Genomic DNA, 12,107 nt, shown 5'->3' on the forward strand with positions numbered 1-12,107 from the left:
ATATTTATGACGACTAGCCTCCTTAACTCATCTTCATTTGCCAAACACAACAAAAAAACCCTTCATATTTATTATCAAATCCGAAGGGAATCAAATTATTTATAACCTCTTATCAATGGTTAAGTAAGTTAGTCCTTCTTCTTAACTATATTCACTTAACCCCTTTCCAAACGGCACCTAAGAGTTTAAATTTCGCTATGGTCTACAGTTTTCACTCTACCAGTCTGAGTAATGTCTCTCGCTCTACCCTGCTTTTATGATAGAAAATTTCCCTAAGGACCCAAAATATATGACCAATAGGGAAGGACAAGCATGTTGGTTCCATATATTTAGTTCTCTATAGCAAAGCTCTTTATGATATCATATTTTTCTTCTAAACGGAGCCATAGATAGAATCCTCAGCCAATTGCAGCCCCGTTTACACAGTTAGGGTTATTATGGTCATCTCAAAGGAATCTCTGATATGATGCCCTAACCTCCATTATTTGTCGACCACTTGTCTCTATCAATCACATTAACATTCAGATCGTTATTCCCAGTTCTCTTCTCAATCAATCAATATACTCACTCACATGGTGACAACATAATTTGCCTTTTACATTATTTAATCCTTCTTATCTTAGAACAGAATTAAGCAAAGTCTTTGCACAACGTCACCATTAACTAACTTAATTAGTTCTAATTTCCTTTAAAGTAGTACAAAATTATGCGTCAACTTTCCATGTTGAACCTGGAGGATGGCAGCATGCATGTGAAACATTAATATGCTGAGAAACAAACCAAAGGAAAATAGCGAATAGTACTGCAAAGAAATATTCTCATTCAGGAACTCTCCTTAATTTGGTAGCGTGCGGGTGTTTGAAAAATCTGCCAACGTTTAGACAAACAAAGATGAGACCCACGAGCATAGTTTGTATCATTGTGATGAAAAGATAACTCCAATCTTATATGTCTAGAAAAGTTTTAAGGAAAATTGCTTCTAGCCCTTATTTTCGATCTATACGAGTATTCCGTCCTCACCAAAGACTTCTTCAACGCTCCCAAAACCCCCAAAAGTAAAGTGATAATTCACTAAGCCCCAAAACACAAAACCTAAGTGATTAAAATATGTGAATACCATAATAACATTTCTCTCTCTCTCTCTCTCTTTGCAAATACCTCGCCGGCAGTCCTAGGTACGAAACAGACTCCTTCTCCTCATCGACCTCCACCCGGTACATCTCCATCAGGACCCTGACCCTAACATTTTCCCCCAGCCCCTCCCTCCCTGACCGCGTGAGCCGCCACATCCTCGACGGGCTCCCCGACGTCATCTTCTCGAACAAAGGGCGGTTCCTGCTCCTTAGGGTTTCGTCAGAGAGGAGCTACTAGGATTCCAAAAGAGTGGAATCGCAGGGGTTCTTGATGCGGAGGATGGCCACGTTGACGGTGCGGGTGAGGGAAGGGGAGGCAAGGAGAGAGGATTCGTTGTTGGTGATCTCGAGGTAGAGGTTGTTTGAGGTTTTGATGCCCGGGGTGAGGCCCCATGATCAAGGAGAGGGAGGGGAAGGAGAGGGGAGGAGATGATGATGATAATGATGAGCTGCAGTTTTTTTGCTTCATTTTTTTGTGAAATTTGTAAAGAAGGAGAAGGGAGAAAAGAGATTTTCTTGGGGGTTACATGTTGGTGTGAAGGTGTTACGGGTTGGTTGTAAAGGTTACGAGTTGGTTGTGAACGTTATGCGTTAGTTGTTAAGGTTACTGGTTGATTGTTAAGGTTGCATGTTGGTTGTGAAGGTTACGGTTTGGTTGTGAAGGTTGCATGAGAGAGAGAGAGAGAGAGAGAAAGAGAGATTATGGTCTTCACATATTTTAATCACTTGAGTTTTGTATTTTGGTGGCTCAGGGAACCATCGCTTTACTTTTGAGGGTTTTGGGAGCATTGAAAAAGTCTTGTGATGGGGCATAATACTTGTAAGGAAATTGGGGGCTAAAAGCAATTTCCCCAAAGTACTTTAATGTAAATTTTCTTTTCTACTCAAAAGGACGGATATAGGGGTGACACAATGTTAGTTTTTACTCGGCGCCCTTTTGGAGATTTCTTGCAATTATAGGTCTTCTCTAGTTCTTCTTGTAGAACAAGTATCATGAGGTCCTAGCTAGCTTCTTTCCGGAGATTGCGACGCGCGAAGAAAAAGGACGAGAATATATATGATGAGTGGCAGCTTTCGCGATCAAACTAGTTCAACATCCATCCACGGTCTTAATTTCGATCTTTATATAAGCATTCACGCTTCAACACCGAAGAATACTTTATGCCTCTAATTAATTAAATTTATAGATCATAGATATATAGCCCAAAACCCAACAAAAGAAACAAACCCTAATCGCATCTCCCGCTACGTACTCCCTCATGATCTCTCTCCTTCACACGCAAACTGCAGGAAGCATGGGGTTGAGGGATATAGAGTCCAGTTTGCCGCCGGGGTTCAGGTTCTACCCGAACGATGAGGAGTTGGTGTGCCACTATCTCTGCAGGAAGGTGAGGAGTACCGAGGGAGCCGTGGAGGGAACCATGGTGGAAGTGGACCTGCATACTCACGACCCGTGGGAACTCCCTGGTGAGCTAGTCACCTTAATTTAATTTGTGTTTACACTTTTTTTTTTTTTGAGAGAAAGGATGGATTACTGTTAATCATAACGGTAATCCAGACAGCTAAATTAAAGAAACTTTGGCTGTTACATGGATATACACATCCCCAACCAAGAAGAATGTGCACTTGAGAGTTCAAACAGGATTTACAGACCGTGTTTACACTTAATTATCATCATTAATTAATTCTTCTCGTTTAAACTATATATATATATATCGATTCCAGAGAGAACTATAACTGCCAGTTTCTTTTTATTTTTGATGTTTTTATTAAGACATTCTTAATTGTGTCCAAGATGTTAATTTTGTTTTTAGACTAGCTAGCTAGAACGTTTAATTGGTGGGTACGGTAAAAGAATATTCTAATTAGTGAGGTTTGAGAATACTAATTAAACCGCACAATATCTTTTCATCAATTAATTTGGGATTTTCTATTCAATTTGATTTGTAAGTAACTGCGCGCGCAAATTAACCCATGTCATCGGCAACAAGTGAGTGTACGTTTACCGCCGTGCGTGTTATCTATATATCTCTACTCTTCAAATTAATTAAGTTCGAACTCTCTTTTTTTTTTTTCCTTATTTTCTTTAATTGCGTCGGCCCTCAGATGTGGCCAGGCTGAACGCAAATGAATGGTACTTCTTCAGCTTCAGAGACCGCAAATACGCAACTGGCTCAAGAAGCAATCGAGCGAGCAAGTCTGGATACTGGAAGGCCACTGGAAAGGACCGAATGGTCTGCGACCCGTCGACCCGTGGGGTTGTAGGGTTAAGGAAGACGTTGGTCTTTTACCGAGGGAGAGCTCCGAACGGGATCAAATCCAGTTGGGTCATGCATGAGTTTCGCCTTGAGAACCCCCATTCACCTCCAAAGGTATCATCATCATCATCATCATCACCACCAACGAAACGCATTCAACAATTTATATAGTTAGTTATTTGTTATATACTTGGAGAAGCAACGTTTAAATTTGAAATTACATGCCCAATTTAAGAAGGTATTCCTTCAGAGGAGGGTGAAAATAGACTTTACTTTCTCGATACCGCAGAGTCTGAACAGACGACTGATCGACACGCTCGCGTGTCCAGGAAAGCCCAGGATCTGTAAGTATGAGCACGTACGTACCATGGGATGGTTGATGATGAAACTCAACCCATATTGATCGAGAATAGTATTAAACATGAACTTTTTTGTTGAGAATAAGTTGGAATCTTTAATTTGTTGTTTTTGTAGTTTAACGATATTGATTTTTTTTCCTTCTTTCTTTTATTGCGTACTTCCATATCTTTTTTGTGTGCCTGCGTGTGTGTGTGTCTATACCCCTTAAATCATCCACCTTTACAAATCTATACTCAAATCTCAGTATCTGCAAAATAACCCCAAATCATCGACTTTGGACAAAGCAAATTACTGAATCAGGGTTGGCGATTTGTTGATTTGGGGGTATTTTTTTCCAAAACTGACTAATAATTTTGCAAATAATAAGATTTGAGGGGTATTTTTTTCCAAATACGCATGATTTAAAGAGTATGCATACGATAACAAAAAGCACAACAACAAAAAACAAATGAGCAAGTACGCATGAAAATTAGGGAAATTTTGTAAAAATAGACCGTTTTTGCTAATTATTTAGCAAAATAGACCATTTTGCTAAATAATTAGCAAAATAGACCTTTTTTGGCCAACAGGTCAAAAAGATGTCTATTTTGCAAAACAGCTCAGAAAACATACGGGACTAGTAGTCTTGTATGTTTTAATCACGGATTAGTGAACTCAGAAAACATACGGGACTACTAGTCCCGTATGTTTTCTGAGTCACTAATCTGTGATTAAGTTGACTCTAAACATACGGGACTAATAGTCCCGTATATTTTCTGAGCCTTGTTTTTTAAAATCGACCTCTTTTTTTCAAAAGAGGTCTATTTTGCTAATTATTTAGCAAAATTATCTATTTTGCTAAATAATTAGCAAAAACGGACTATTTTGCAAATTACTGAATCAGACCCGATCATCGACTTTGGATAAAGCAAATTACTGAATCAGGGTTGGCGATTTGTTGATTTGGGGGTATTTTTTCCAAAACTGACTAATAATTTTGCAAATAATAAGATTTGAGGGGTATTTTTTTTCCAAATACGCATGATTTAAAGAGCATACATACGATAACAAAAAGCACAACAACAAAAAACAAATGAGCAAGTACGCATGAAAATTAGGGAAATTTTGTAAAATAGACCGTTTTTGCTAATTATTTAGCAAAATAGACCATTTTGCTAAATAATTAGCAAAATAGACCTCTTTTTGGCCAACAGGTCAAAAAGAGGTCTATTTTGCAAAACAGCTCAAAAAACAGACGGGACTAGTAGTCCCGTATGTTTTAATCACGGATTAGTGAACTCAGAAAACTCAGAAAACATACGGGACTACTAGTTCCGTATGTTTTCTGAGTCACTTATCTGTGATTAAGTTGACTCTAAACATACGGGACTAGTAGTCCCGTATATTTTCTGAGCCTTGTTTTTCAAAATCGACCTCTTTTTTTCAAAAGAGGTTTATTTTGCTAATTATTTAGCAAAATGATCTATTTTGCTAAATAATTAGCAAAAACGGACTGTTTTGCAAATTTTCCCTGAAAATTATCATCTTTTAGATGGGAAAATTTAGAAGCATGCATACTACATACATGTTTATCCTCTAATTTCATTACAAAATTGATGCATTGTATATAGTGCAAAGTGTTACTTGTCCCCATGACTTGTATTGTTTTTGGGCTTCTTTGTACTGCAGGAGGACTGGGTACTCTGTAGGGTAATGCACAGGAGGAAAGGAGAGGAGCAAGAGACCAAAATCGGCTCATCACCTCCTTTAATTGGGGACCAGCCCTTAAGCTTGCAAAGCTATAGGGAGATTAGCTCTTCACCCTGCAATGCTCCAAATCAAGAGAACAACAATAATAACAGCAATAGCTCAAGGTTCATTGATGATGATGAGTCCAATTTGCCGCAGTGCAGCTTCCATGACTTCACTCCCCAACTGGAAATAGAGTCTTGTGGTGGAGATGAGTTGGGTTTGTTCTTGGATGTGGGCCCAAGTTGGCAAACTTAGGAGATTATTGAAGGGTTTGTGTAATTTATTTATGGCTAAATTTTCAAAATAGACCTTATTAGTAATTTATTTTTAGCAAACGGCCCCTTTGAGATTTAATTGTCATTTTCGACCTAGTTTCAGCCACCTGGCTGAAACAGGTTCGAAAATGGCAAATAAAGTTCAAAAATTTCACGAGATTTAAAATCTCGTGAAGTTTAGTTCTTGATTAACCACGCTAATGAAGCTGCAGAAGTTCGAAAACTTCACGGAATTTAAAATCTCGTGAAGTTTATTGCTTGATTAACCGCGCTAAAATTCACGGGATTTAAAATCCCGTGAAGTTTTTGAAATTTATTTACCATTTTCGACTTGGTTTCAGACAGCTGGCTGAAACTAGGTCGAACATGATAATTAAATTTTAAAGGGTTTGATTTTTAAAAATAAATTTCTAATAGGGTTTATTTTGAAAATTTGTCCATTATTTATTATTAGATGCATAGAGTTGTGGTGTATAGTTTATTTCTGTAAATGTCTAGTTAGATGGTATGTATAGTTGAATTGGATTGTCCAATGTCATGTAGACGCCACTCTTGATAATATTGTGTTATATATATAGTTTAAATTTGAAGTTATGTCAAGAACGCTAGTTAGTTTATCATGACTTCATGAGCTCTTCTTCTGAGTTGTTATATTTAATTTATTTGATTTCAGGAATCTTTTGAGTTCAATTCTTTATTTGGGTTATTAGATATTAGCCCAAATCTGAGCTATTTTGTATTAGTCCCTCAAGTTTGAGTATTTTGATGCCAGCCCCTCATTGCCTTTAGTTATTGATATTAGTCCTGTTAGGTTTTCTGTTAAAAAAACCTAAACAATGGTTGGGTTTTGCTTGAAAATGTACCGTCGGGGAAGAAGAAAGAGTGGGATCGAGTCTTGGTCATGGGGATCGGGTCTGGGTTATATGGGGTATGAGGATCGAGTTAATGGGTCTGATCTAAATGGGTTAGGTTGGTGAGGGACATAAATGTCGCATAAATTCAATATAGTTATAGATAATGGAATATTCCCCTCTAGAATTAATAGAAACTAACTTGAGGGACTGATATCAACAACTAATGACAATTTAAGAGACTAATACCTCATCCCATAAATTTGACTGTTTGATTATTTAACATCAACAGTTTAGCGTCCACCGTGGGCTACTTTCTTTTTCGAGAAAGCATGTCTGACTCTGAGGATAGGGCTGATTAGTCTCACCCTGAAGGACCACATCAGAGCTGCGTTACTCAAGTTCAGCTTGATGACACAGCTCATAAGATTTCTCAATCTCTCCAACAGCAACTCTCTATCTTCACCAGTGAGCTCCTTAGCCAGCTTCCACAACCTCAGAAAGCAACTTACACTGTCCCTCCACCTTCCGGAGACCAGCAATCAGAGACTAATCCTCCTTCTAGAGCACAGCAAATAGTATTGCCTCGAACTCGCCACCTCGTCGGTCGACTCGCCCCAAAGAACCTCGCTGACGTCCCCTCCATCATCTTGAAGTCACCAATGAGAGTCCCGACCCTGGTCACCCTGGGGATCGCACCATGAGGGCAGTCCCTATGACTCTCCCCCACCACCATGCCTCTCCGGCACCTCTGCTACCATAGGAATTTTCAGATACGGTCGGATGTACAGATCGATTGCAGAAGCTGTTGGGGGGAACACCCTCCCCCCTTACTAATGACCTCATGAACGCCCTATGTGAGAAGTTCAAGATGTCTCACGTGGAAAAGTACAAGGGCAAGGGAGACCCCTTCAAGCATGTCCAGAACTACTATGATGTGATGATCATCCTCCAAGCATCGAAAGCAATTATCTGCCGATGCTTCCCCATCACTCTTTCGGGAAGTGTTAAGCCCTAATGGAACGCTCTTAAGAAGAAGTCCATCAGTAGCTTCCAATAACTCAGCCAGAAGCTCATCCACCATTTCTTGGTTGACACTAAGCAGAAGCTCCCCCTTATGTGCTAATCCAGATGAAACAAGAGCCTGGAGTGTGACGCCCCTGGGTTCACACAAGGCTATAGTTTAAGGTAAAACCAAGGATGTCAAACCTGTCATGAACCTATACTGTGCAATGACATGTTTCACCATCACAAAAATATACCTCTAGTGAAAACAAATAAGACAGTACAAGTACAAGCAGATATAAAAGAGACGAAGACAAGAAACAGAATAGAGAAATGTTTGATAAATCTCCAAATAATCAGGTCTCAACATATATAAAAGAAAATATATTCAACAATCTAAAACAAATGATCGAAAATCTCAACTACAAGAGTCAACTAAATAGTACATAAGCTCTCTCAGCTCTTAAAATGTAATACAAATCTAAACATCAACTAGAAATATAAACTAAACATGTATGGAGCAGAACTACTAAACATATATGACGATGACTATGCTGAAAATCCATCAACCTGCGGCTCTCCGAATCTCTGCTCCACTACATGAAAAAAAGTAAAAACCACAGTGTCAGAGTGCTAGCAAGATCATCTACATTCGCACCCAGGGCAAGGGCTACTAGGTATGATGGAGACTCTACTTATAAGTGCATAGTCTACCTAGTTCATTTACCTTGTACTAAATTAAGGTTAATACTTAGAAACTCACAATACGAGACTGGTACGTCGAGCAAAATAATCCAAATAAGGAAACCCTCATGTATATACCATATGTCTCAAATTGTGAACCGCTAAATATTAACTCTAAAACTAAGAATAAATGAATACAAGAAAGATAATACATGAAATACCACTTCATACATCTCCAAAAATATCATATCAACTCCTCATACTACCCTTAGTGGGTAAAATAGATATTGACACACTCATGTATCTAAGTTGTAAAATTCTTTCACAATGGATCATATCGATGATGTCAATATTCACCTACACTTAGGTTATTTATCGAATCATTCTTCTCTGTAATACTTTAACTTATCGCACCCCTATGCAGACCGGTAAATAGATATGTCAGTTCATTGCACTCCCATGTGGAACAATAAGTAGGTATGATAATTCATCACACTCCCGTGTGGACTGGTAACTAAGTATAATAACTAATCGCATAATCATGCGGACCGATAGTTAGGTATATCAATCTTTGCACATTTTAGTGAGGACCGATAGATAGATATTTTAACCTCGTGCATCTCCATGCGAACCGATAAAGAAGTGTAGTCCATCTGTGATCTCATTGTAAGACCAGACTAAATCACTCGGAGTATAGTCCATCCGTGGTCTCATTACGGGACCTGACTAACCACACCCAACCGATTATAATTATAATATATATAATAATAGACGTTACTCTTAACGATTGTAACCTATTTGGATACCCCAAACAATGTAATCATGCATACTCAATCCCCGTACGTGTACTCTTTAAACTATGCGTGAATATCAGCTCATGTCTTGCACAAAACTGCTCACCAAATGAACACACAAGCAAAAGGTTCAATCTCACAAAAGCTGACCTGATCAGTCGACTGACAACTCCATCAGTCGACTGATAGGGTCGTTCACAAAATAGCAGGGAAAACATAAGCCCGTTAGTCGACTGATGTTTGCCATCAGTCGACTGATGACCTCCCGTCAGTCGACTGATGGCAACTTCAGTCTACTGAACATGTCAAAAATGCACAGTTTGTTCTTCTCTAGTGTTTTCTTCAAAAACTCGGGTTTTTATCAAATTATATGAATAAAACTTGATTCCATCGTCATGTATACTTAACCAGGAGTTTGTTTAAACAAGATGAATCACATGAACACATAGATCTAGGGTTTAACGTGCAAAACAACCTAATTCTTATTTATTTCGACAATCTAAAGCATATAAATCATATTAAACTATAATTAACTCATTAAAATAAACCCTAATGATCATGATCATGTCAATATCTTAGTTTCAAATTCGTTCTACTATTCTTGATATAAGATTTAATCATAAACATCACATGTAACATGTTTAACATTAGATTTAAACCCTAAACATAAAGTTAAACATATAAATCTCTTAAAAACATGATTTTTATTTAAGGGAATAGTTTGGACAGAGGTGATCTTGCATTTGTATATGTACAAGCCTCTGAAAAGAACATAAAGTGATTACCCCATCACCAAACACCGAAAATCCCGACTTTCCCTCGACGTTCTCCTCACAAACTCTCCCAAAAACTCACTTTAGGACTAATGTTTGAGAGAGAGGAAGNTAAACATGTTTGACCCGATTCAGGAAACCTAGTCTGACTGGGAAATTAACCTTCGGTATTTTGGCTGTAACTTTCTCATCCGACCTTAGAATGAGGTGATATAAGATTTGTTGGAAATCTGTTGAAGTAACCTACAATTTTATTCTTTTGAGTTTTTCTAGATTCAAATTGTATCGGTGTGTAAAATATATAAACTCTTAACTAGTCATTTTTCCAGATTTCTCTTCGTGCATGTTTTGTGCATTTGCACTCATATATTCATAAATATACATTGAATTGATCTCAAATCAATTCTTATCATACTCAAGCATCAAAATATGTTATTTTCACCATATAGCATATTTATTTTTATTTTTCACATAATATTCAAATTTTTAGAGTTTTACATATTCTTCCCTCCTTAAAAAGAATTTCGTCCCCGAAATTTCACAATCGTATTCTAGAGATTAATAATACCAAAAAATCATGTTGAGGGGATAATCCAGATAAGGAAACCCTCACATACACATCTCTCACCATTAATCTCTCGATATGAAACATAGATATATTTACACTTAACAATCTAGAATGCGAATACTCCCACTTAAACCCTAACTAAATGGAACTAGTACGTCGGGCGAAAAAACCAAACAAAGAACCCTCATATACCATGTGTTCCGAATGATTAGGAGTCAAGTGCCAATACCATCATTCTAGCGTTAAGTATAATCATGACTAAACAGCATATATAATCATAACTACCAATGCATGTAAGCACATATAAATATCAACATCTTACCTACTAAAATTAGTGTGGGTAGTCGCAACGTACATCTTCCTCATGCTCCCAAGAAATCTCTTCGGCTCCATTCCGGCTCCACTGAACTTTCACTAATGGAATGACTTTATTTCTAAGCTTTTTATTCTCTCTAGCAAGAATGCATACCAGAATCCCTACGGTAGTCAAATCATTCTGGATCTCGATCTCCGGTGCATCAATCACCCTCTGCTGCTCCTCATCGCGCAAATGCTTTTTGAGCATCAAAATATGAAAGACATCGTATACACTCAACATTGATGCTAGAAGTTCTAATCTATAGAAAACAGCTCCAATACGCTCAATAATCCTGAAGGGACCAACACATCTCGGGGCAAGCTTTCCATGTCTACCAAATCGCTGAACGCCCTTTATCGGTGATACTTTCAACATAATTAAGTCTCCGACCTGGAAGTCTAGTGGTCACCTCTGCTGATCTGCATAACTTGTTTGTCGACTTTATGCAGCAAGAATGTGCTCTCTAATCAATGACACTTTCTCTGTGATCTGCCTAATTAGCTCTGGCCCAAGCAATAGGCTATTCTCTGGCTCTGCCCAACATATAGACGATCTGCAAGGCCTCTCGTACAATACTTCATATGGTGCCATCCCGATAGTAGCTTGATAATTATTATTATATACAAATTCAATCAATGGGATGTGGTCCTCCCAGCTATCCTAAAAATCTATCACACATGCTCGCAGCATATCCAAATTCAATCAATGGGATGTGGTCCTCCCAGCTATCCTAAAAATCTATCACACATGCTCGCAGCATATCCTCTAACACCTGATTCACCCTCTCTATCCCAGCTATCCTAAAAATCTATCACACATGCTCGCAGCATATCCTCTAACACCTGATTCACCCTCTCTATCTGACCATCGGTCTGGGGTGGAAAACACTACTAAATGATAACTGGCTGGCAAAAGCATTCTGAAAACTCCTCCAGAAATAGGATGTGAAGACCGAGCCTCGATCTGATACGATCGTCTCCGGGACTCTATATAATTGAATGATCTCTCGGATAAAAATCCTTGCATATGTATCCGTCGTATAAGTCGTCCTCACAGGTCAGAAATGCACCGACTTTATCAACCGATCTACTATCACCCAAATAAAATCATTTTCTTTCTCTATTTTAGGCAACCCTATAATAAAATCCATGAAAATATCTGTTCACTTTCACTCGGAAATGGGTAAAGGTTGTAGGGTCCCTGTAGGTCTCTAATATTCTACCTTAACTTGCTGGCCGGTAAAGCACTTAGCCACATACTCTTCAATCTCTCTACACGTGTCACTCCACCAGAAATACCTCTTCAGGTCTTTATACA

At 38.3% G+C, this 12,107-nt stretch overlaps 1 protein-coding gene across 1 annotated transcript; it reads left to right on the forward strand.

The window, feature by feature from the left end:
• On the forward strand, positions 2,309-6,312 carry LOC109836353 (NAC domain-containing protein 21/22-like). The gene is made up of 3 exons (XM_020404231.1): positions 2,309-2,600; positions 3,240-3,505; positions 5,420-6,312. The coding sequence occupies exons 1-3, from the start codon at positions 2,393-2,395 to the stop codon at positions 5,735-5,737; spliced, it is 792 nt and encodes a 263-aa protein (XP_020259820.1). The 5' UTR covers positions 2,309-2,392; the 3' UTR covers positions 5,738-6,312.

This window comes from Asparagus officinalis, chromosome 4, assembly GCF_001876935.1.
Source record: "Asparagus officinalis chromosome 4, Aspof.V1, whole genome shotgun sequence".
Classification (NCBI taxonomy): domain Eukaryota; kingdom Viridiplantae; phylum Streptophyta; class Magnoliopsida; order Asparagales; family Asparagaceae; genus Asparagus; species Asparagus officinalis.